Source organism: Podospora pseudopauciseta, chromosome 1 (assembly GCF_035222475.1).
Source record: "Podospora pseudopauciseta strain CBS 411.78 chromosome 1, whole genome shotgun sequence".
NCBI lineage: Eukaryota > Fungi > Ascomycota > Sordariomycetes > Sordariales > Podosporaceae > Podospora > Podospora pseudopauciseta.
Window position 1 is genome coordinate 2674370 of NC_085892.1, and position 24021 is coordinate 2698390.

The window sequence follows — 24021 nt, forward strand, 5'->3', positions numbered from 1 at the left end:
CGGACTCCTCGTCGGCTCTTCTGGACGACACGGACGGCTGAGCAGATCAATCCCAATAGACTCGGCATACTTTCTATCATTTGATAGTCAGTTCTTGTTTCGATGGCCGCCCTTCCAGAGGTCAACTTGCTTCAGCGGTGATCGCGGTTGACACTCGAGACATCCCCTAATCAAGCTTACAATCCCAACAATCCCAAGAACACCATCTAACTGACCATACCAACACTATATGCCGCAGGAAGATCACCTGCCTTCTCTGTACCAAGCACTGTAAAGCTCCGAGTCTCCTCCTCTATTCAAGCCAGCTTCTAAGAAGACACGCAGACTCCTAAGCAAGTCTACCTTGCCACCTACACCTCGAGCACGACAACAACCTCCCTCAATAACACCACTATAAGAACGAGCACACGAGACCTCTGAAGATACCCAACCTTCCTTCCCTCACGGTCTCCAACCTGCAGACTTCACTATCTCTCAGATCAGATGGTGAAGGCAACACGCACTCACCAGCCAGCAAGGCTACACAAGCCCTGAGTCAGACCCAAACCATCACATACGACCATACCTTCAAGAAAACTCGGCATCCCGTCCGCTCTGCCCTAGATAAGCTTGAAAGGGCCAGATCAGTACTCAGGTGGGTGACCACTGGGGAATCCCTGGTGTTGTATGTTTTTGCTGGTGCCCACTTTTTTGCTTGGATTGTTGATGTTTTGACTGTGTGTTTGAAAAATTGCAAGAGTGTCTTCCAGAGGAGGTTTTGCTGAGATCCATTAGGCATCAAACAAGAGAAGCATCGAAAGTGCATCACATACGCGCTCTTTATGTGTGTTCATGCTCATGCTTGTTGGGCTTTTCTCTCTCAAGCTGAACATCAACCATTTCCCGCCAGCTTCCTTTTCTCCCTGATGCCTCCTCTCAAGCAGTCCGGCAGAACAATGGAAAACATTGATTCATAAAATTTCACTCTCAAAACATAAACTCTCTTCCATGGTCTTTCCTTCTTAGCCTCCTCTGAAGGACCCACATTCATTCCCACAAAAAACTTGACCACGAAATTTTCTCAACAACTCGCACCTATAATAAATACCTCAACTTTGGCGCCAAAACAACATCAAGACACATGGTTGAAATAGCCACTTCGCCCGGCTAGCTCAATCGGTAGAGCGTGAGACTCTTAAGGAGTACTCCGAAATCTCAAGGTTGTGGGTTCGACCCCCACGTCGGGCTCAATTCCCGTCTAACGACACTGCCATGTATTTTTTTTTTCCTCTCCTAAGAATCTTTTTTTTTTTGGTATCTTGGACAATGGGTATACAATCTTCCTGATTTATGTTGGTTGAGCCCGTCCTTTGTTGAGAGCCATGATTGTTTCATACTTGCCTTACCAGGTATGTGTGATTGACATCTGGTATATAATACATAACCATATACATCACCACATCCATCCCTTCCTCTCTTGATATCCCATTCTCCCCCTACCACCTCCTCATTCCTCCCAACCTTTCCACCTTCCCTCCCATCCCTCCCCTCATCTCATAACCCCCTCAACAACCACCTCCCACTCCCCCCTATCCACCCTCGCCCCAAAATGCGGACACCTCACCACCCTCCTACCCCCCAACTCCCCCTTCAACCTCTCGACCCGTCCCATCACCCTCTCAACCCCATATTTCGCCAAAATCTCAAACAAAGCCTGCACAGGCGTGATCTCGGTCCTGTCCTCGCCTTCTTTTTCCAACACTTTTGAGAGCCGGTACAAATTTTTTAGTGTGAGGGCTGAGTTTTCCCATTCTAGGGACTCAGTTCCCGATGATGATGGTTTGAGATTGATGCCACTTCCCGGGAAAAGCTGGGTGCGTTTGGCGGCTCTGAAAATTGATGACGGGGCGGAGGACAGGGCGAGGGATGTTGCGGTGAGGGAGTGCCCTTGGGAGGAGTGGAATGGGGGGGTGGTGACTGGGGAGGAGGTGGGAGGGGAGAAGTGGGAGGGGTGGAAGTGGGTTCTGCAGGTGTGTTCTAGTCTATTTCGAGACAAAAAGTCAGTAGTGGTTCAAGAGGAAAAGGCGGGGGGAGAAGACCAACGCGAGGATAAAATTGATGGCGGTTTGGATTTGGGGTGGGGTCATGTAGGGTAGCTCGGGAGGGTGGTCGGGGGTGTTGGTGATGGGGTTTTTGGTTGGGGTGGTGATCGAGGAAGAGGAAGCAGGGGCGAAAGTTGCTGTTGTCGGTGGTGTGGGTAGGATGCTAGAGTTGGGGATGGCGGTTGCCGCTGTGGTGGCTTTCGTCACTGCTTCAAACCCTGGGGATGATAACCCGCTAACCATGTAACACGGCGCGCCTAGCACCTCGTCGTAGCCGAGCTGCATCGTCATTGTGAAGTCCATTTCTTCAGACATATACCACGGCCCTGCTACCCCTTGCTGCTGTTGCGGCGGCGCTGGCTGTGGGCCTGGGAATGACACCCCGTTCCTCAACCTCAATCCGGCCTTCATCCCCTCATTCTCCACCCTCAACACCCTCCTCTCCTTGTCCACGTCCTCAATATGCTTCCTTATCTTGGCCACCTCTTGCTCAAGCTCCTTGACATAGTTGGCTTTGCGTTGGCGGTGCTGGATCTGCGCTCGCCTGACTTGGGCGCGGCGGTGGGCGGCTTTTGATTCTGGGACTCCAGAGCCGTCGTTTCCTTGGTTGTCTGATGATTGTTCTGGGGATGAGGAGCAAAAGTTAGGGGGCTGGTACGGTTGTAGGTAGATCATAATGGTGGTGTGGTGCTGTGGTGGTGTAGGTGGTGATGAAGGGGACAGGCAAAGTCAGAGACACACCTCAGGTAAGGTGGTAGGAATAAGAAAGATTTAACAAAACCACTACACTGTGCAACTACCGTGCATAGATCGGAGTTGGGAAAACATGGTAGGGTATAGGATGATCGATGATCACCCCCCCTAGAAAAACCCCCAGCCATCAAGGTCCTCCAGACCGCCTACCAAAAGACAAGACAATGACAAATCTCTCCTCCCCAAATACGAACCCGACAGTAACCCTTCCCCGCAACATTTATATTGAGCCGCATCGCATGACAGGTGTGTAGTGACAAATACATCTGACCTTAAACAAAACAGCACTTGCTGTGGTAGTATTCATGTACGTAGGGGTTGTCAGGGAATCATCCCACAGAAAAAAAAGAGAATGGCAACTTACCACCACCGCTACCAACAGCCGACCCCCCTCCTTCTACAAACTTCACCTCCTTCTTCTTCCTCCCCTTGCCCAAAGCTAATTCCTTCCCTTTTTTCCAAAACGAAACGAACGATGGTCTGCGGGTGTTGTTTTTGGTGGTGGTGGTGTTATCGTCTTGTGGGGGGTGTTGATCTGTCATTGTTGTTGGCTGCCCTAGGTACTCTCCCCGAACCAACCAGCTAGCTGTTTTGATCAATCAACCCAGAATAGAATGTATTGTCATTAAAGCCTCCCAATTCTCAAGCCCACATCCGTCTGAACAGGTGGTATTGATGTAGCGTTGAAGGATGCAACCATCCCTTATACTGAGTTGGTCAAAGATGAATGCACCACCATAGATAGATAGGTATGCTCCGTTCTATACAAACCAAACCTCGGATTCTCAAACTTCAGAAAGATGCAGCCATCTTCCACCAAGTAGAAAATAAACATAAAACACAACATGTAACACAGCCCCCAATCCTCAGGTACGGTCTGTGGCCTTGTAGAGTTGGAAAATAAACTGGCCTCCTCGCCCCAGACCAACATATCTCTTGGTTTATTGTAACACGTCGATCAGCGCCATCCCGATTAGCCGTAGTCTACCCAAGGCTGATTTGGTGAGCATGTGGTCCAATCAGCTACGCCGCTCACCTCTACCAAGAACTGAGCAATCCCTCCAACTAGAACAATGTCATCATTCTGCGTACGGATATTCTAACTGCACCCTCCTCACGACAACAACAACCACAGCAACAAGGCACCTCAACAAGCCCTATTCACTCCAACTACAGTTCGCTCCATGATGACCGAAAACAACAGTCTATCACCAAACAAGAAAAGGAAAAAAGACAACAAAAACATACAATATCAATAACGCCGCTTCCGATGCTAATCCCATAATGCGCCCCATCCCTCCCTTCCGAAAAAAAAGAGCAATAACCCCCCACCATATCCCATATCAAAAAAGACTACTTTGGTGCACAAAAGCACCCTCCCCAACGCCAGGTCCATGCATACCACCGCTTCACATCTCCCCTCTTAATCCGCCCTCTCATCATCAGTGGCCGTATCCTCCTCAAACAACTCCTCCCTATCCTCCAACTCCTCCTCCCCCATCTCACTCTCCTCCTCACTCCCCTCCTCATCACTATCCTCCTCCTCTTCATCCTCATCAGTAGCCTCCCCCCCTGGCTTCCTCAACACACTAATCGGCGACCAAGTAACATAGTTATTCTCCAGATCTAACCACCTTCTCGCGATAGGCAGCTGAAACGGATCAAACGGGAAACAAGCCTCCAAATGCGTCCACTTCTCATTATCAAACTCAAACCCCGTGTCCCTCAGCGCACCGCCTTGGGCATAACTCCCAGTGTAAAACTGCGAGAGGTGGATGCTCTTGTTTTTTTCGATTTGGGGGTAGATGTACATCAGCCCAAGGTGGTGAGCAAGTTGGGCGAATTCTTCGACGATGACGGGGGAGCAGCATTTGAGGGGCTGGTAGGGGGGTTTAGCTATACTGAGCTGATACTGGGTGGGTAAGAACAAGAAACTTACATTGAGCTTGCTGGCAATATTGGCGTGCATTCTCTTTTTGAGATCTGGCATCCAGGGCAGATCTTGTCCGAGGAACGACGCCGGATCGTCCCAGTCAACGTTGTCTGGGAGTGCACCCTGGTCGAGGAGATCTCTCCACCGGAAGCAAAAGATGTAGAGCAGCCCTTGGAAAGAAGCGCTGAGAAATTGTTAGCCTCGGACAAAGAAAGCAAGGTCTGCAGAGAGAACCTACTAGTATAATGAGTACCGCCGCACGTCCGGACCACGACAGTGCCTGTGCGTCTCCCGATAGTAGTCAATGTAGTCCAAAAGACAAGACACAATCAGCTGCACAGTGTGGCTCTGAACTCTGGCACCACGAGCAGTAAAGCTTGCGAGATACGCTGCCGCAGCCTGTTTGATGACTGGCGCCTCGGTGGAGGAGAATCTGCACAAGATCAGCATACCGCCAACAAACAATAGCCAACAACCCTAGACTTACGCAACAGTGAGTAGCAGGCCAAGAAACATCTCCATGAGTTGATCAGACTTCATGGCAAACTTGAACAGCAAGTACTGCGTATGGCGGGATTTGAGATGCTGAAGCGTAAACGGTCAGCACTCAACCACTGGATTGTCAGGTCACGAAGCCGGCAGAGTGTAGACATACCGGCAGAATGACATTCTTGAAATCGCTCAAAAGATTCTCGAAACACGCCACAGCCTCGTCGCTGTCCGGTTTCTCAAAGATGGGATCGTAGATGGAAAACACAAGGTCCATGATCGCATCTAGTGTCTCCAGCTTGTTCTTGATTTTTATCACCCGCTTTGTCTCCTCGGGCAGATCATCGTCATCGCTCATTACCGACTCGTCGTCGCTTTCGTCATCCTCTTGGTCATCCTTGGCATCAGTCTGGATTGATCGCATTACCGCCCTCGTGGTATCATCTTCATCGTTTTCGAGATCGAGTGTCATCTCCACATCAAGCTTCACCAGCTGCGCGAGGATGAGCTCCATGATATCTCGTTCCAGATCGGGGCGGGAGGTCTTGAGTCGCAAAAGATGATCGATGTACGACATGTGGACCGCCTTAGGCTCATCTGTGTAGGGAAACTTGGAGGTAACAAGCTTGATAATCATCTTGGACCCCGCCGGAAACAGATCCAGCAAGTACTTGATTCCAACATGCAGCCGCTTCTTCCTCGTCTCCAAGTCAACAGGCGGGAATCCAGGCACAACCGAGGAACTCTTCGTCTCGAGGAACTTTTCAACCATCATCCTGAGAATCTCGGCGAAAAACGACGCTTGCACCGACGAAAGCGCAGCCAGCAGCTGAATATAGGCCTTGGCGAAGTTCTCGTCCCTATCCAGCCAAGAGCACCGAAGAACACTTCGAACAAGACCTGTGCATGAACGCCCAAGCATCGGTACATAGCCAGTCAAGGCGACCACGTAACCCAACAGCTCCTGGTGCCTCGGGTCCTCCTCATCCTCGTCGGGACTGCTGTTCCTGTTGCTCGGCGCAAACAGGTCCTTGAGGTTGTCGTAGTCTTGTTCGTCACCGCGGGCCTTGCCCTCGAGGGCCTGTCTGACCTCACGCTTGGCGTCTTCAAAGCTCTTGCCGTTGATCTCCCTAACCATATTCAAGTTCTCGTTGAAAACGACCGTCTTCTTCTGCCTTTTCATAGGGTGCTCCTCCTCATCGGCTCCATCTGAATCGTCGGCGCGGGATCGTGTGCCCAGTACGGATGCTGTTGGTTTTCTCAGGATCGGCTTAATTGGCGACGAAGCCACAGTTGGCGCATAGGCCAGGCGCGAGAGGGGGGTATTAGTCGTCATTTTGTGAGGGAGGTCAAGGTCTCTTTTCGAATAACTGGTCGACGACACCGGGTTTGAGGAGGTAGGTGCTGTTCGGAGGAAGGTTGGTTCGGGGAGGCGAACCGGACAAGATCAAATTGATCGTGGTCAAGGGCGCGTTAACCTTTTGCGTGGCGTGGGGATTTACCAGAGGGTTGCCGAATCAGCATAGTTGTCGCCTCGTCCTTATTTTGAAAAGAGACAAAAATGAAGCTGTGATCTCTGCCAGCCAGCAGTGTCTAGGATGTCGGTTGCTGGGTTGCCTGGTCGCTGGCGATTCCTCAGCTTTTCTGCCACTTCAAACTCCACCTTGTCGCTGGAAAAGTTGAAAAAGGCTGGTTGAACTTTTTGCGGTTGAAGGGTCTTCCCCGCTAGTGGCACGTGCGCGGTGGATGCTGTGGGGCCCAATCAGGAAGGCGGTCAGTCTTGGAGCAACCACCCTTGACCGAAGTGACAACACTCGCCGAGCATTATATGGGAGCACTGGAAGGTGAGAGAAGGTGAGGGCGACAAGTGAATAATTGATAATATCATTCACTTCGAGCTTAGTCAACTTTACAAAATCAATTACAGCTAAATCAACCCATCCAAATCAACAAACCAGAACGGCCTACAGCAGTGTCAACGTCAAGGGGAATCTAACTGCTGCCCACAAAAGCACAAAACGCAAGACCTGTCCTTGTTTTCCCAAGCCCTTACCATCCCGCCAAAACCAACTTGGTCCTCATGTACCTTTCGGCCAGGGCTCAGATGTCGGCTGTCTTTTGCAGAACACCAAACCAACTCCTCCCAACCGAGTGTAGATACTCATACAGATAGAAAGAAGAAAAGCACTGGGCACAGGTCCCAGAAATCAAGGGATTAATACTCCCCAGGTGCACCGTTATGACCTGGCTGAGCTCCGTAGATGTTGTAGCCTTGAGCATCAGCGCCCTCTGGCTGGCCTCCGAGATCACCACCGGCAAAGCCGCCGCCAGGATTCGACTGGCCTGGCGCACCGTAACCCTGGCTGTTTGGTCTGTTTTGTTGGCCGTCACGGTTTGATGTCGACTGCTGCTGTGGTTGAAAAAAGGCACGGTAAGTAACGGCTCACACTGCAATCAAGTGGCTCTCGAGCAGGAAACCCACCTCTCTGTACTTGGACAAGTAAATCTTGAGTGCTTCGGCGTAGTTCTCAAACCCAAGAGACGTCATGGCAAACAGAATATCCTCGCCGTTCACCGTCTTCCTTTTCTCTTGATGGCATTTTTCCGAAGCTGTGTGTGATAGGTCAGTTCCAACTGAACTGAACCACATCCTCATGTATGTCTCATGGACCGGTGGCAGGCTTACCCTCGCTTGTAATGAACGAGATGAACTCGCTAACGCACTCTTGCATGCACTCCTTCGCCTCCTTGGCTATTTTGGCATTCTCGGGGAGCGCATTCTTCATGATGCGGGCGACTGGCGCAAAGTTTCGTATGTTAGCATCGTATATATCAGCCTTGTCCGTCTTGGACGACGACGAGGAGGCGCGAGGCGCTTCGGGCGACTCGGGCGGCGAATCGCTAGACATATAGCCGTCGGGGGGGAGGAGGGGCGGCTGTCTCTGATAGGCAGGGCAGAAGCGACGCCAGTCAAGGAGGGGATCCTGTCGCCATGCAAGCGTGCGAAGCTTGAATGGGAGAGGTCCACGACAAGCGCAACATACGAATCATGGCGAAGGGGGGGAGGGGAAGCAGCAGAGAAGCTCAGAGAAGCAGCTTCGAAGGAAATATTGACTTACCATTGGCTATGGGTAACCATCTGTCTTGCTCTTTAACATCAAACTCATAGGCGTGGCCGCTCGAGAGTGGGTCCTGAGGGTCGTTCATTTGTGCTTCGTCCTCGGGTGACGGTGTACCATGTTCAACGTCCTTTGAATTGGATTGGGGGGAGTCGGACATATTTGGCTACCTGCAGCGGCTGCTGACTTCTTGTAAATTCCTTGGACTGCCAGCTCGCACAGGTGGAATAGAGTAAGGTGATGTGTCGTTGGACACGTTGCAGGGTGGTAAGGCAAGAGACCCTCTCGGCTTGCGGCTTAACCTGCAACAGACTTGCGTCAAGCGGTACCTCTCCGCGCGTCACCCCAGGCCAGGCTTACTTCCTACAGGTTTTCCCTGCCCGATCTTCAGGCTGTAACGGAAGCCTGGGAGGCGCGGGGGGGCTGTCGAGGCGGTGGTGGGGTGGAGGCAAAGGAGCAGGACGGGGGAAGGGGGGCAAAGAGGGGGTGAGGCGGGGGGGCTATGACCAGATGACAGCCGGCAACAGGAGCCCGGGATGATACTGAGAGCAAGCCCGAGAGAAGGGAAAACGGCGTCGGCCGGAGACGGCGGCAGACGGACACAAGGATGGGATAGGCTTTCCTGGCGGGTCCTACCAAGAAACGGCCCTCTCTCCTCTAGCGCAAGTCGCAGTTGGATGGAGCCTTCTGCACAGGAAGCTGCCGTGATGTAGGCAGAGTGCTAGTCTTTCCGTGTGGCCGGGTTTGACTACAGATGTTCCCCGTGGTGGTGGTGCGCGCAGGCAGTGTCTCTCTGTGCTATGTGCTATGGAGTCGCGGTTACACCAAACAGCGATGCGATGGCAGTGGTTGGCTGCTGCGGTGTCGGCACCGGACAGGATAGATTGTTGCGTGCCTCGTGGGATGAGTGCTTCTGCAGAGTCGCGTTAGAAAGCGGTGCGTGCCCGGGGGGGAGAGGAGGAGAGGAGAGGAGAGGAGTGGATGGACGAGGGCGAAGGCTTCGGTGACGGGACGCGATGCGCTGCACTGCGCTGCGATGCCATGCCATGCCATGCGAACACGGGGTACGGATAGATACGTACCCAAGGTTACGCCGTGATACTTGCTGCTGTCTACTAATTAACCGGGGCTGTTTGCAACTAGCTCGGGGCGCGGTGGTTTCCTAATGGTGGTGTCTGAGTTGGCTGTAGGGTCGAGAAGTCTTCGCCTTGGGTACGGTGATGCATGGAAAACTGGATGCAAGAGGGCTGCAGCACGCGTGGGGTTCGGTTGTGGGAGGAACAACCTGAAGGTCGGGTGAAAAGAGGGAATGTGGAATGCGGGTGAGGCGGGTCCTCCAAGCGAGAGCCACCCCGGTCAGCCCCAACACCCCCAGCACCATGACAACAAGCTCCATCGCCAAGAAGCCGCCATTATCAACCACACGTCTGCCAAACGCCCGCCCGCAGCAACAAGTACCGGCTCTCTACTCTCTGTTGTTGATAGAGATACAGAATACTAATCTCTTTGCAATATGCTCGTGTTCGGTCCGCGGGATGTAGGGATTCAATACGACCTATGTACTGCAGCAAGCAAGCAAGCAAGCAAGCAAGCAAGCAATAGTCCTGCCGCAACACAGACTTGTTGCTGCTGCTCCATTTCCCACTTTCCCAGCCCGTCAAGAGCGGTGAAAATCAGTAGTGTAGTCCATGTGCTCATCCTGGAGCTGATGGGACCCAGGCCGCATAGTTCCTTGGTTTTTTCAATCCCATCACAAATACACTCACATCTCTCGGTCAAAGATCTGTAACATGCGGTCATGCCGTGGGTTCTACTGTCGCCAAGGGTTCTCTTGGCGCAGCGTGGGTTGGAAGATCAGGGTGTGGTGTACGCTCCCAGCTCTTGATTCGACAATGGCTGTTGTCACAAGTAAACACCCAGGCAGGAACGGAACGGGGGACGACGGGAGCCTGATGGGGCCGAGATGGCGGCTTTGGGCCGAAAGGCTGGGTTGACGTTGTGAGACTGCGAATGACTGGCCTGTATTTCTCCGGCCGTCCTAAAAGCAACACCGGAATCCTCAGCGAGGCTGGGAACTTCATTAGTGGTCCAAAATGAATGATTTGTGAGCCAATAACAGTCCAGAGTTTCAATTGGCGCATTTCATTGGAAGGAAATGTTAGTTTTAGAACTGTGAGTATCCTTTATTGGCCAGCACAAAAGATGACAAGCCGTGACATGATTAATCTCGAGGGGGGGCTGGGTGGACTGACAATCACCACCGCAACATAGAAAACGCTGGTGTGTCAGATCATACTTCCGTTTCGAAGGATGACGGCCACACCTGCTCTAGACAGACAAGTTTAAGCAGGTTTGGGCATGGCTGTGTGAATATTGACATATATGCTGGCCCACCCAAGTCGAGTAGTTGAGCCCCACACCATCAACGCTGATGCCAATCCCATCGCAGCCCAACCGTTTCTCAAGGCTCCCCGCAGGGCCGGTTGGGCAGCCCAAACCCACCCCCGCCACGGGGCTGCAGTCCCGAGAGCAAAGGCATTTGTACAACTCATCACCACACCCTCCGGGGAACATGAAGTTTGATGTTTAGGGTGTCATCAAGCTGTGGTCATATTGCTTTTTTTTTTATCAGTATGATCTCACAAGGCTCTTGAGGTGTCTTGCCAGAGGGGCGACTTCAGAAGCTTGCCATTGCGTGCCGTGTCGTCAAGCCCTTCATCCTTCGAGGACTCCTGATGACATGGCAGGTTCCTGGTGTTTATACGACTACACGGTAGTCCTTTACCTCATCACTTGAGTGACTCATGACTGTACCACTTGGACGTTGTTCTTTTTCTGTTAGGAGGTCAGCGAGAGTGATCATATGAGACTTCACTGAATTCACATACCTTCCACTTCTCCAGCTCATCTTGTTTGGTCTTGTACTGCTTGACCAAGTCGTCCAATACCTTCTTCAACCCCTCCGCGTTTGTTTGCAGCGCAGGGATCACATCCTTGACGGTCCGTTCCACCAGCACTCCGTTGATCATGCGAAAGCACTTGCGATCCTCTGGAAGTGGTTGCAAAGTGTCGAGAACAAGTCTATATTCAGGTGTTGGGTATTAGTGACTAAGCGGTGAGGACATCGTTTGAAGCGGTGTGGTGATGTGACGCAGGTCCTGAAATAGATCGCCAGAGAAAAAGTTCTCACTTGTGTTCTTCAGCTTCTTGCTCGACATCACCGATTTTCTGCGCAATTTGCTGCAGGGTGTTCTTGTAAGTGCTGTACTGAACTTGGAGGTCTGGCACGAGTTGAGTCAGTTGCCATTCTTAGCTTATGGTAGATTCAAGGCCTAAACTTGCCTTGTTGCCTCTTGGCTGGAGCTGCTTGTGTCGCCATGATGAAGTCGGGATCTGAATATCACAGCTTCGGAGCCAAAGTTTTGATATTGGATGCGGTTGAGAAGTCGAGACGGGTGATTGGGAGATCGACTGCCCTATGAGATCCATGCAATTGATCCTGGAGCCTGGGCCCGCTTGAACTCCAAGGCAGATCCACTGACAGATGGCCCGAGCTTTCAAACCTTGAATTGATTTAGGAAGACATCCAGAAATCGACGCTGGCTTCTCAACTACATCGTACAAGCACACTTCATTGGCGCAAACGAAGGACTATTACAGCACAAACAACAGTCACAATGCATCCTCTTCTCCATACCAAAGACAACGTCGGTAGGTTCTCCTGATCTAGCGTCATTTTCCATCTTGGCTGAAGCGTCTTTCCCTCGCAGCGTGCAAAGACTTGATGATCGCACTCGAACAATGCCATATGCGGGGCTTCCTTTGGAAATCCATGGGCATGTGCAATGACGCCAAGGAGGAGCTCTCTGCCTGCCTGAGGGCAGAACGGTGGAAGACTCAGAGCTTCAACCGAAGTGGTGTTGCCGACAAAAAGGACAAGATTCGGCAAGCCTGGAAGGACGTCGATGAAAACACATAAACTCTACAGCAAATCGACCCTCGAACCGAATGACAGTCACAGGCTCCCGACCGTCGATTTGAGAACAAGAACTGCGGCACCCACCAGCCCCAGCTCCGGAGGGAACACATCGCATCACAAGCGTTAGAGATACGGACCATTGTGCGATACGAACAACACTTGCGGTCTGTATAACATGGCTATAGAAGGACACTCTCCACACAAGAAATTGGGTTGTACATAAGGTTATTCTTGTTATTTTTGGCACGCCTTTCCGACTACCCCTTTTCAACCCCCTTTTTATAAAGTGCGACGGAACGCGTCACCGAAAGTAATCAACCCGTATGTCGCAAAGAGCGACAACATGACGGGAACGGGCTTCCGGAGTCTGATCGCACGAGGAATCGAAGCGCCACCGAGGACGACGGAAGCTAGGAGAGCGAGCTCCAAGCCCAAGGGCTGGCCGTTCTGGAGGCGGTAACCACCAAGACCATCTGGGCATTACGGCGTCAGCAACCGGTTGCCTTGCCAGGCTGAAGAAACAATCAACTTACACAAAAGACCGACAGCAGTGCCCGCGGCAACGCTAGGGACAGATTTCGTCTTGACGTATCCGATGGTGCCGCCGACAGCTGTCAAAGCCGAGAGAACGTAGGCGGGAAACTCGAGACCCTACCGACCCAGTCAACAAATGCGCAAGGCCGCAGATTATTCCACACTATCTCCGTACCATCTTTTGTGAGTTTTGGACGATGTATTTGTTGTGACTGGTGCTGTGTCGTTTGTTTTATGTGTCGCTATTCAGAAGGCTTCGGAACTCTTGGGAAGTCCGCCGCATCCATGGAAGCTGTCCAGAGTTGACGGAACGAGCCGAGGCCAGAGAGGTGGGGCGCTCCAAGCTTCCATTTCGTCATGCTGAAAGGGACTTGTTTTCCGCTTGGGTTTACATTACAGCCGAGGTAACCCTTAACAATTATTGAAATTTCGAAACCAAGAACGGTGCTTTACTCTGCTCTGCGATCAATTCTGAAGTTCGAACATCAATCCCTCCGTTTACTCTTCTTTTTGAGCTATTCTATATCAGACCGATATATAGTCCATCAGTTCCCCAAACGGAAGAGGGTGCGAACAAGACATCTACAAGTTACCCCACAAAGACAGAAATCTTTTTCCGAACCACCATCGGCTAAACTTGAATACTACTTCCGCCTAAAAAAACCATCAAATCATCCCAATAGGTCCGCTGGCGTAATGGCAGCGCGTCTGACTACGATTCCATCAGTTAATCAGGAGGTTCCAGGTTCGACCCCTGGGCGGATCGATTTTTGTGGTTTTTGATCTTCCACACCAAATCACTCTATGGACAGACTTGTTCACCCTTGAATTTCATTTTGCCAGTCGAGAACACAGCTTGGACTACTACGCTGGTGGATGAATTGTACCTCACATTTTTCAGAGAAGAAAAGTAAAAATGGTGGTGGTAGTAGTAAAGGAGAATAGCCAACTGCCTAAAATCATCTCGCTCGTTATATCTTAATTGTTTCTCGTTTCTTGCCTGTTGTCGTCATCGACATTTCTTTCCTCCCTAGCTATATATCATCCCCTCCCTCCACCCACCTCACTCACCATATCCTCATCCTAACACCAAGAAGATTTCCAAGCAAGTCAACACACCTATACCCCCACATACATCATCCGTTCAAAGCACACAGACATTCATGCACCAACACACACACCAAAGAACATTTTCTACTAGTCAAAAAATCGTGTTTGTGAGGGGAGGTATCACATGCAACAAAACAAAAACAATGAAACACAAGTAACAAACAAGCCAATATGAGGAAGCAAAACTAAAAGCGCACGCAAAAAAACCAAACACAGAAAAATGGAAGTACATAAAAAAACAAAAAAAGACATGAAACCCCCGATTCCAAAAAACCCCTTTCAACCCCTTTCAAAAAGAAAAAATGTGCCCCAATGTTACCCAAAACCATGAGATACCGAAAGCCCAAAACCACACACACACACACACACACACACACACACACACACACGTATACCTACTCAACCCCCACATCACCCCCCAACCCCCCCCTTCTTCCCTCCCTTGGCCATTTGTTTGCTTTTTTCCCCTTCAAAAATACCTCATGCTCGCCCTGAAAGACAATAGCTAGAGTATACCGCTCTTTGCTCCTCAAAAAAATCGATAGAAAAAGTGCCTCAAAACATATTGAAAATGAAACCCCCAGAATCCAAACCCATCAAAAAACACTACTTCTGCCCCCTAGGCGCAATAGTGCTATGATGGTGAATATTCGGCTCCGACAGACTAGTACTCGACCTCCCAACCCCTCCCTTCAAGGGGTCCTCCGCATCAGCAGTAACAATGCTCGGGCTCTCCAGTCCCGCCGTCAGCGCCTCCGAGGCCGTCATCCCCCTCGTTGCCGCCAGGCTCGGCCTCACATGAGAAGCAGCCGAGATCGCCGCCGCCGCCGCAGCGCCCGCGTTGCTGCTGGCATTCTGCTGGTACGCATTCAGCGCGGCATTGTCCCTCCGACCCCCCGTCACCGCGTCCGCCGCCCTGGCGAGCTCCCGCTCTCTGTTCTTCTCCAGGAGCTGGCCGCCGAGCGTGGCGCACTTGAGGATGGTCTGGATGAGGTGGTTTTGCTGGAGGGGCTTGGAGAGGTACTCGTCCATCTGGGCCTGGATGCACTTTTCTCTGTCGCCCATCATGGCGTGCGCCGTCAGGGCGATGATGGGGGTGCGCTGGCTGCCTAGGCTGCGCTCGTACTCGCGGATCTTGGATGTGGCTTCGAATCCACCCTGTTGTAAATCGTTAGCTAGAGTCTCCATAAACGTTGCGAGTTGGAAAGGGGCGACATACCATGATAGGCATCTGAACATCCATCAAGATGACATCAAACTTCTTCCTCTTGACAGCCTCAACAGCTTCCTCGCCGTTCCCAACCACGGTAACCACATGATGGTACTTCTCCAGGATCTTGACCGCAAGCCTCTGGTTGACCGTGTTGTCTTCCGCCAACAGAATCTCGAACGAGCGGGTGTTATCCGCCAGCGAGGGTGTCGCGCGGTTTTCCAAGGCAGGCACCATGCCGTTGCCGAGATCAATCAGCTGGCATGGCGTGGTCATGTACGACGTGATGCCCAGATCAAGGCAGGACTTGAGCGAAACGTGAACCACAGGGGCCAAGAGCACAATGGGCAGGTACTTGAAGTCGTCGACCGCTCTCAACCTGCGAGCGTCCTCGATCGAGTCAACAATGATGACATCGTATGGCGAATTTTGCTGAGTCCGAGCCTTCTCCAGCGCGGGGCTCTTCTCCGAGTCGACAACGATAGGCACGAGGCTCAGCTCCTTGAGCATCCTGACAATCTCGGATCCGTGACCGGTCCTGCCCTTGTCGATAAACAGTACCTGGTGGCCCTTGTAGGGGGTAAGTTGCTTCGCAATGAGCGAAACATCATCGTTGGCGAGACGGACGACGCACGTGAAGTAGAACTTGCTGCCCTTGCCGTACTCGCTCTTGACCCACACGTCGCCGCCCATCAGGTTGACCAGTCTCTTGGAAATGGAGAGACCCAATCCGGTACCGCCAAACTTGCGTGTCATGGAGCCATCGGCCTGCTGGAACGTGTCGAAAATGAGATCAAGCTTGTCCGCCGGAATACCTATTCCCGTATCGGACACGATGAACTCAATGGCGTACTCGTAGGGCGCACACTGGACGTGAGACGCCTTCTGAATGGTCAAGCTGACTTCGCCATGCTCGGTGAACTTGATGGCATTGCCCACCAGGTTCAGGATGATCTGGCGCAACCTGAACGAGTCACCCACCACGTGGTCTGGCACCGAGTTATTGACTCGGTACGTGAGATCTAGGAACTTCTCGTTTGCCTTAACAGCGAGAGTCTTGAGCGCATTGAAGACAGTTCCACGCAGCGTGTAGGGAATTTCCTCGATAACCATTCTCCTAGCTTCGATCTTGGACAGATCCAAGATGTCATCGATGATGGTCAACAGGCTGTTGGCCAGCGAGTTGACAATGTTGAGCATCTCCCTTTGATACTGAGTGAGGTCGGTATCGAGAGTGAGCTGTGTCATACCGATGATGCCGTTCATTGGGGTCCGTATCTCGTGGGACATGTTGGCAAGGAATTCGGATTTGGTCTTGTTGGCCAACTCGGCTGCTTCTCTGGCCTGCGTGTTCCTCTGGATACTGTCTCTCAAGTTGTACACCATCTGGTTAATCTTCTTCTTGAGCTCGTCCATTTCACCGGACGCTTCGACTTCAACTAGCTTGGTGAAATCCCCGTCCGTTGCGGCATTGGTAATGTCACCAAATGCTCGTACTTGAGCCGTCTGTTTGGGCCAGTCAGCAGGAATTTTCACCAAAGCGGCATATTTGATAACGTACCAAGTTGTTGGCCATGGTGTTGACGTCGGTAGTAATTTCCTTCCATCTTCCCTTCAGGCCAGCAACATCGGCCTGTCCACCCATGATACCGTCGACACCGACGTCCTTGGCGACCCTTTGCACTTCGTTACAGAATATCGAAAGCCGGTCAACCATGTTGTTAATGGTTTCCTTCAGAATGAGTATCTCGCCCTTGGCTTCAACGTCGATCTTCCGGCTCATGTCTCCATTGGCAATGGCTTGTGTGACAGTTGAAATCCCTCTGACCTATATCGGTTGTCAGCATGAAGTAGCCAGTTAAAAAAGGAGTCGGGAACATACCTGTGATGTAAGGTTTCTGGCCATGGTGTTTACGTTTTCAGTGAGGTCTTTCCATTTGCCCTCTACGTTGTCGACCTGAGCCTGACCGCCGAGTGTACCATCCGTGCCGACCTCTCTGGCCACCTTGCTGACCTCAAACGCGAATGTTCCTAAGCGGTCCACCATGGTGTTGATGGTGTTCTTCAAATCCAAAATTTCACCCTGCACCTCGACCCCGATCTTCTTGGTAAGGTCACCCCGAGCGACGGCCGTAGTGACCTTTGCTATTTCTCGCACCTGCGTTGTTAAATTCATAGCCATACCGTTGACGTTTTCCGTAAGATCTCTCCAAGTGCCCTGGACATCATGTACCGTTGCTTGTCCGCCGAGTCGCCCTTCGGTTCCGACTTCCCTGGCAATCTTGGTAACTTCCCGTGCGAATTGTTGGAGCTGGTCCACCATAGAGTTGATCGTTTTCTTCAGTTCAAAGATTTCTCCGCGGCACTCAGCCTGCACCTTTTGCGTCAAATCACCCTTTGCGACAGCCGTGGTAACCTTGATGATATCTCGCACTTGTGTAGTCAGATTGTTGGCCATGGCATTCACGTTGACAGTCAGTTCGTTCCACATGCCCTGTACCCCTTCGACATCAGCCTGGCCGCCCAGGATACCTTCGGTTCCGACGTCTCTGGCGACGCGTGTGACTTCAGAGGCAAAAGTCCGCAGTTGGTCTACCATGGTGTTGATCGTTTGTTGCAGCTGTAGAATTTCTCCCTTGGCGGGGCGTTCAATTTTCTTGGTGAGATCACCATGGGCTACGGCGGTGGTAACAGAGGCGATTTCACGCACTATTATGCGAGGTGTTAGTGCTGCCGAGTCGATACTTTACCTGCATGATAGGGGGGATTCGTACCTTGATCAGTGAGGTTTTGAGCCATGACGTTCACTAGCAAAGAGTCAGTATGTCTGAGCGCTTATCAGAAACATGCATTACCGTGCCAGCAAACATACCGTTATCAGTTAGTTCTTTCCAAGTTCCATCAACACCCTCGATTTGAGCCTGGCCACCGAGGATACCCTCGGTACCGACTTCACGGGCGACACGAGACACTTCGCTGGAGAAGACTTGCAGTTGATCCATCATGGTGTTGATGGTACGCTTGAAAGTGGTAATTTCGGGGTCCATTTCAACACTGTTCATCCGCACCTTCTTGGAAAGATCACCGCGGGCAACAGCCGTCACGATTTCACCAATCTCACGCAGGGCCTTTTGGAAGGCCTCGTTGGCCTTTTGATGCTTCCATAGCTCGCGTTCCAGAGTAGCGACCCTTTCCTGCTCGATAATGGCAAGGGCCCTCTCCTGGAGCTGCTTCTGCTCGAGAAGCTGGGCATTTACGCCATCCAGCTCCTGGCGCTGGCTGTCGAGAAGCTTGGACTGATCGTCAACATGCTCCCTCAAACCTTCGAGAGCCTCGTCGAGGAGCTCATCTCGCGGTAGCGGAGCAGCATATCCAGAATTCCCAGCCCTTGCTCTTTCGTCCGACAGAGAGAGATGGCCGTTTCCGTCAGGGGTGTCGGGAAGCAGGCTCGAGGTGGTCGTATTGGCACGGGCCTGAAGATGCTGGACACGGAGAACCAGCGCAGCAAGTTCGAGCTCGAGTTCGAGCTTTTCAGAAGTATCAGCGCCAGGGATATTGAAGCGGGTGTTGACGCGGAGATTCAAGAGAGGCGGCGTGGTCGGATCGGTCGCGAGACTTTTCAGAATAGCAGTCACAGCTGCTAGCGATGATTCGCCACTCATGGTTGCGGCACAGAGGGCCGTTTAGACCCAGCAGCCGTGATATTGTCTCTGATGGGCGATGCCAGCGGTGGGAGAGACAGAGAGGTAAACGGTACAAAACGGGGGTAGCGACGGCGGGGTGATGGCGGTTAAAATGATTTGGGTCGCGGGGAACGACTTATCGAGGTGGTCGGCGGCGTAGGTGCAACTCATGCGGGGAATACTGAATTGGCGGCGAGTCCAGGTGCAGTATGTGGATTACACGACCCTTTGAGCGATGGGAATGCGACGGGCGACGATGGGATGACAGGCGACAGGCGACAGGCGACAGGTGGATTGCAAAACGCACAGAGGCTCGGATGGTGTGGCCGAGTTGCGCAGATGTCGTCGTCGGGTAACGGCACCAGAGTGTCGGGGAAGGCAAAAAAGGGTCTTTCAAAAAGTTGAGTTGGACTGTAGTCGTCCAAATGGGCCGAAACCGCCGTGCGTAGGGTCTAGGCGAAGCGGAGACGCGGGTGTATTGTGAGGAGAGCTTTGTTCAGCCCCTCGTCGTCCTGTTGGACTTGTGCGGCCTGGTGAAAGGGTGAGGCAGCAGCAAAGGACTCGGGCGTCTTTGAGGGTGGGAGTGGGAACAGGGAGGAGGAGACGTGAAGAGAGGAGGAGGATTGAGAAAATGGGGTAGTCTGGGGGGCCGGTCGGGTCGCCGAGGAGGGCAAGGGATCGACGCTTCCCTGTCAATTCCCTGCACAACCGCCCTTTTTTTTAGTGGCAGTACGAAGAGTGATAGATAATACGGCAATAGATAGTGGTAGGGTGGTGGGTGAGCCGTTGTGCCGTTGTCTTGTCTCGAACAGAAGAGCTGAATGTTGAATGGATGGCTTCTCTACACCGACATGTCTTTCAGGTGGTGTCTGTCTACAGCAAGCACACTACAAGTACCTAGGGACCTAATGGATCCCGCCGTTCAAATCAAGAAATAGGTCCTAGCCACCTGTCAGACAGTAGCCTGGGCGGGCAGCTAAAAGAGACTGCTGCTCTGGCCTCGTCCTGACTCGGGACACGCCCAATCTGCCCACCTACTCACCCACTCTTCCCGAACTGTCGGTTCGCGTTGCTGTGCACTAACAACCGTAGCGGCCCGACATTTACAACGTTCCCGTTTCTTCAGGCGTCGCCAGTTTGGGGTTTATCTGAACTATCTGATCTATCTGATGTCTCCGTGACGCCTCCCTACCCGCCCCCCCTCCCTTCTGTCTTGGTGGTGCAGGTGGTGCTTGTCCAAAGAGAGGTGAGTGCTCCGTTGCTAGAGACATGCAGCTGTGCCGTGTGAGCTTCCCCGCTCGGGGGTTGCAGATGGTGCGCGGTAGGGCCTCAGGCAACATGCATTTTCTCTGAGTGCCTGATGGGAAAGCGCGAAAGCTCGAGCGACCTTTTTTTTCGCCTGATGAGTTCTCGCTTGCTTCGGACGCCACTGCGGGGCTCCCGACACAGGCGTGTCTCGCTGTGGCTCTATCTTTTGGGCGCTTCAAGCCTGTGTCTTCTTCGCCCACATCGTCACACGGAAAATGCAGCGTTCTAAATGAAGGCCGGCACATGGTTCTCATGCTTCAGAGCTCATTGGTTTGACGCTTGAAGGTCCGTGAGAGTCTCACATCTCCATCCTAGCATCACTGCGGCGATATCCCACACCATCCATTACTCAATTCCGAATATTATCCGTCGTTTCGTTTCGCATTCAAGAAAACATTCCCATACCCATTCCAGCAACCAAGCAGCTTTCCAAGGCAATCTGATCGACAGGGTCGACCGACAGCTTCCCACCATGTACGGGGCAAGCCGTCCGTGGCCACCAAAACCCCCGATCCTGAAAGGATTTGCATGCTCCTAGCGATCTCCTCCTGGTGAGTCTATCTTTTTTTCACTTCCTCAAGCTGATACTTCAAGTCAAAGTCAATATCTTGAGGGCAGCATTCGAAGCGAGTGTTCGCCCACCCCGCGGCCGCACTGACCAGTTATCTTCAGCCACTGACGTCATGGGGCACATGGGGAGTTTGCCTGAGGCGCATTGCCGTCCCATTCTTTTGTCTACTTGTTAGACCCTTACCGCCAACCCTGACAACAAAAATCCCATAAAACGACAGGTAAAAGAGCCATGTGGCTCAAGCAACGTCCATGGCGTTATGGCCCCTATACTGACAGCTGCGATCGCACTGTTATTTATTGAAAAACGCTTGCCAAGCAGCATGTCCATGGTCCATGGTACACATAAAACTGTCTCATTCTTTGCTTGGTAAGTCCACATATCACCTGATGCCCACAGCTGTTGAGACCTGAAAGTCCTGAAAAGGTGAAACAAAAGCTCCTTGGAGAATCCCAAGCATGTCTGTCGGATGAACCAGCCGATCGGCAAGGGGCTGACATCCCGTCAAGCCCATTATACTGTCGTTCTCTCACAGTAGCTGGAATCCGTCCCTGGACCAAGCAGTTCTTTGCTCGTATAGGGGTTAACACCGGACGAATCACGGCCATATCCGATATCCCTTCTACCAAAACCTCTGGCACGTGATCAAGACATCATAGGGAATGTCCTCTGGATCTGATCAACCGTTCCGGGGTGTTGACAGCGGTGGAGGACGGCCAATGGCGGCACCCATATTCCACTTAGCAAGCGGAAGGAAAAGGATTGACCGTCTGGTGCGTTTTATATCTCTGATGAAGGGCCATGAACGACCACACAGTAGCTCTGTTCGATACCCCACGTGGGGTCCGAGATGGCTCGGGTGTCCACAGACAACGGAGGAGAAGTTCCCTACGTGCATTGATCTGCACATGGAGTAACCGACGAACGAAAATGGCAATGCAAACCGCCCGCTCACCACCGGCTTTAGTAAAAATGTTCGACATGAATTCAGAAGGAGGCAGCCGGGTCTACATCAACACGTGGACCTGGGCCGGGAGCCGGGATTATTATGGAAGACAAGGCCGGATCCATGAACCGGCGGTGGCAACCGCCAAGTCGGGTGGTCGGACAGCCGGCACCTCCAGGGAACTGAGAGACATTCTTTGTGTCTGGGCCTTTTTTTGTTCTCAGACCGAGACTTCCCGAGACAACTGTTTCGAGGTCTGGATTGCTTGTGGCAGGATGGGATCTTGCATGCAGGGATTGGTAGGAAGGAGGGGGGTCATCAGACTTCTAAGGCCATTCAGGTATCCAGTTGCAAGCGACTACTCTAAGGAACCATTACTATTACCAGACCCAAGACCCAAAATATCGCCTTTGTCTGTCATACATGCGGTAACATTTCAACCCAAGCAGGACTCTAAAACACACCTAGAGGTGCGGCCCGTAAACTGATGAAGACCTCCACTACCAAGAACACGCGGGCGGCCAGCATCACAATTAGCATGGTGATACCGATTATGAAAGGGGTGATGAGAAGGGGCATAACCGCCTGGCCCAACACTGCGACTTCATCATCCGATTCGTAATGCTCTGGTTCGTCGCACCAGCTCTTCCAAAGACACATGAAATCACACCGAGAATCAGCCAAGAAAAAGCGGCTGCAAAGAGTGTAGCCAATATCAGAGCTGGTCCTGTAGATGCGATGATAATGGAGGACACCTTCCAGATAACGGCCTCTTGAACAGTGGGAAATTCGAAGTTCCAAGCCGAAAGATGAACACCACCGTAGGCCACAGGTAGGACGGGAGAGCTAAATACTGCTAACACGTGATGATAGACATAGGCCAGGGCTTTGAGGAGGAAGTCGAAGGGGTCTTTGGGTACGAGTTTGTGCTGAAAGTTGAGAATATTGCCATGGTTTCTATAGAAAAGCGAGTCTGTTTCTTTGGCCGCTCTGTGGATAGTTTTCATGGCGTTTCGGTCTTTGACTTCGTAGGAGCCTTGGAGGTCAAGGGGTTTCTGATCACAGATAAGCAATCTGAGTACAGCCACAAGGGCTACACGGGCAGCCAATAATGGTACCTTCGTCATGGGGTCGAAGATGATTTACATTAAACCAAAAGGCATACATCAAAATTGCACAAACCACATGTACCATAATGTGCAGCTCCAACAGACTGAGTGGTAAGCCATATACCTTGCGCGCAGCACACTCAATAATCACCCAACTAACTTGGATAACAACCAGCGATTTCTTGAAGAAGTCCGCCTTGCTCTGATGCATTATGAAGGACCTTGGCAGTATCAGTGCTTTGACATCTTGATCTGCTACCTTCTTTGCAAGATGGGCAGAGATTATACATGTGCGCATTTTGTGCCCTTCATCTATGTCGCTTTCTTGGTGCCTCACTGTGAGCCCACCCATCGTTACGAAGAAGGCATATTGCATATCGAAAACACACTATATTTGGTGTCAGCCTAGCTACCAACAATGGTGTAACATCCGAGGAGGTTTATGTATCAAATGCACATTTCAGACTCACATGGTCGGTTATATATGCTTGGTCTTCGAAGTGAGCATCTGCTGTACTGCCAGTGTCCTTCTTGTAGTCATCATCTTCTCATCGCACTTTTCACATGGTGTCGGGTTGTGCCATGGGAACACGGCTGGTAAGCTTGAAACGGGGTTTTGGTAGCTCCTGCCTGGAAACTGGATGTCTGCAACAGTCGAAGTGTCGAAACTGACCGTTTCAGCTGTGATTATATCACCCAAGGTATCTGTTGTGGCATCATCGACGAGCTTTGTTTTGTCCTTTTGTTCCTCTTCTTTCTCGCGCAAATGTTTCAACAGTGCTCTTGCTTCGAAGAATTGAGAACAGGCTACGGTGGTAAGGTATGCATGTGCAAAAGTTATTATCTGGAAGTAGTTTTTGACGGATGGGAGATTCAGTGATATTTTGAAAGCAAAGCCTGTTTTCTTGCGTGTCTCTCTCCTCAAGCCTACAGATCAGCCCGTCGTACAGCCTCACCTTGTATGCCGCCTATGGCGACGTGGGGGCTATATCCGGTTCCCGGCATCCAATAGGCTGGCCGTCAAAATGTCTATTAAGGCCTCAGCATAGGTCGCCTGATATGCCGCGTATTTCTCAAGTAGAAGTGCACTGCTGGTTTTTTGGAGGTATTGGACTTCTCAACCCGCACGCTGGCATCGGCCCATACCCGCTCGGCCTTGGATTTCATACCCCATCCTTGAATAGTTTCGGCTGGCT

At 51.8% G+C, this 24021-nt stretch overlaps 10 protein-coding genes and 2 non-coding genes across 12 annotated transcripts; 3 read left to right on the forward strand and 9 right to left on the reverse strand.

Moving 5' to 3' along the window:
- Nucleotides 1-1140: 1140 nt before the first annotated feature.
- On the forward strand, nt 1141-1227 carry QC763_0008860. Its single transcript has one exon. It is a non-coding gene; the product is annotated as a tRNA-Lys (tRNA).
- Nucleotides 1228-1528: 301 nt separating this feature from the next.
- QC763_107308 (uncharacterized protein) lies at nt 1529-3764 on the reverse strand (the record flags this gene model as incomplete). The annotated part of the gene is made up of 3 exons (XM_062907313.1): nt 3199-3764; nt 2083-2704; nt 1529-2021 (listed from the first exon to the last, which is right to left on the reverse strand). Exons 1-3 carry the CDS (start codon nt 3374-3376, stop codon nt 1529-1531), a joined length of 1293 nt encoding a protein of 430 aa, XP_062770251.1. The 5' UTR covers nt 3377-3764.
- Nucleotides 3765-3893: 129 nt separating this feature from the next.
- Nucleotides 3894-7017, reverse strand: RRN3 (DNA independent RNA polymerase I transcription factor). Its single transcript, XM_062907314.1, has 5 exons — nt 5423-7017; nt 5255-5352; nt 5006-5200; nt 4774-4951; nt 3894-4713 (listed from the first exon to the last, which is right to left on the reverse strand). Exons 1-5 carry the CDS (start codon nt 6590-6592, stop codon nt 4258-4260), a joined length of 2097 nt encoding a protein of 698 aa, XP_062770252.1. The 5' UTR covers nt 6593-7017; the 3' UTR covers nt 3894-4257.
- Nucleotides 7018-7111: 94 nt separating this feature from the next.
- On the reverse strand, nt 7112-8165 carry HAP3_1 (transcriptional activator hap3; the record flags this gene model as incomplete). The annotated part of the gene is made up of 3 exons (XM_062905184.1): nt 7112-7666; nt 7739-7866; nt 7943-8165. 3 exons carry the CDS (start codon nt 8163-8165, stop codon nt 7472-7474), a joined length of 546 nt encoding a protein of 181 aa, XP_062770253.1. The 3' UTR covers nt 7112-7471.
- Nucleotides 8166-8226: 61 nt separating this feature from the next.
- On the reverse strand, nt 8227-8535 carry HAP3_2 (transcriptional activator hap3; the record flags this gene model as incomplete). Its single annotated transcript, XM_062905186.1, has 2 exons — nt 8227-8264; nt 8376-8535. 2 exons carry the CDS (start codon nt 8533-8535, stop codon nt 8227-8229), a joined length of 198 nt encoding a protein of 65 aa, XP_062770254.1.
- A 645-nt stretch (nt 8536-9180) lies between these two features.
- QC763_0008910 (uncharacterized protein) lies at nt 9181-9771 on the reverse strand (the record flags this gene model as incomplete). The annotated part of the gene is made up of 2 exons (XM_062905187.1): nt 9181-9288; nt 9661-9771. 2 exons carry the CDS (start codon nt 9769-9771, stop codon nt 9181-9183), a joined length of 219 nt encoding a protein of 72 aa, XP_062770255.1.
- Nucleotides 9772-10936: 1165 nt separating this feature from the next.
- QC763_0008920 (uncharacterized protein) lies at nt 10937-13107 on the forward strand. Its single transcript, XM_062905188.1, has 2 exons — nt 10937-12086; nt 12146-13107. The coding sequence occupies exons 1-2, from the start codon at nt 12053-12055 to the stop codon at nt 12352-12354; spliced, it is 243 nt and encodes an 80-aa protein (XP_062770256.1). The 5' UTR covers nt 10937-12052; the 3' UTR covers nt 12355-13107.
- Nucleotides 11037-12118, reverse strand: GIM4 (Cochaperone prefoldin complex subunit; the record flags this gene model as incomplete). The annotated part of the gene is made up of 4 exons (XM_062905189.1): nt 11037-11210; nt 11264-11456; nt 11566-11656; nt 12052-12118. The coding sequence occupies 4 exons, from the start codon at nt 12116-12118 to the stop codon at nt 11178-11180; spliced, it is 384 nt and encodes a 127-aa protein (XP_062770257.1). The 3' UTR covers nt 11037-11177.
- Nucleotides 12634-13377, reverse strand: QC763_107345 (uncharacterized protein; the record flags this gene model as incomplete). Its single annotated transcript, XM_062907315.1, has 3 exons — nt 13064-13377; nt 12888-13005; nt 12634-12827 (listed from the first exon to the last, which is right to left on the reverse strand). The coding sequence occupies exons 1-3, from the start codon at nt 13064-13066 to the stop codon at nt 12634-12636; spliced, it is 315 nt and encodes a 104-aa protein (XP_062770258.1). The 5' UTR covers nt 13067-13377.
- A 193-nt stretch (nt 13378-13570) lies between these two features.
- QC763_0008950 lies at nt 13571-13654 on the forward strand. The gene has a single exon. It is a non-coding gene; the product is annotated as a tRNA-Arg (tRNA).
- Nucleotides 13655-13805: 151 nt separating this feature from the next.
- NIK1 (histidine kinase osmosensor) lies at nt 13806-18007 on the reverse strand (the record flags this gene model as incomplete). Its single annotated transcript, XM_062907316.1, has 5 exons — nt 13806-15156; nt 15218-16714; nt 16770-17036; nt 17091-17917; nt 17983-18007. 5 exons carry the CDS (start codon nt 18005-18007, stop codon nt 14605-14607), a joined length of 3168 nt encoding a protein of 1055 aa, XP_062770259.1. The 3' UTR covers nt 13806-14604.
- Nucleotides 18008-22169: 4162 nt separating this feature from the next.
- On the reverse strand, nt 22170-23926 carry QC763_107355 (uncharacterized protein; the record flags this gene model as incomplete). The annotated part of the gene is made up of 3 exons (XM_062907317.1): nt 22863-23926; nt 22385-22771; nt 22170-22361 (listed from the first exon to the last, which is right to left on the reverse strand). Exons 1-3 carry the CDS (start codon nt 23199-23201, stop codon nt 22170-22172), a joined length of 918 nt encoding a protein of 305 aa, XP_062770260.1. The 5' UTR covers nt 23202-23926.
- Nucleotides 23927-24021: the final 95 nt, after the last annotated feature.

Bases quoted from the DNA above. Each gene is read 5' to 3' on its own strand.
- RRN3 (XM_062907314.1), bottom strand. From the start codon at position 6,592: ATGACGACTAATACCCCCCTCTCGCGCCTGGCCTATGCGCCAACTGTG. The intron at 5,353-5,422 runs GTATGTCTACAC...TTTACGCTTCAG, and splicing joins TCAAGAATGTCATTCTGCCG to CATCTCAAATCCCGCCATAC. The intron at 4,714-4,773 runs GTAAGTTTCTTG...CCCCCCTACCAG, and splicing joins ATATTGCCAGCAAGCTCAAT to CCCCTCAAATGCTGCTCCCC.
- QC763_0008920 (XM_062905188.1), top strand. From the start codon at position 12,053: ATGCATCCTCTTCTCCATACCAAAGACAACGTCG. The intron at 12,087-12,145 runs GTAGGTTCTCCT...TTTCCCTCGCAG, and splicing joins CCATACCAAAGACAACGTCG to CGTGCAAAGACTTGATGATC.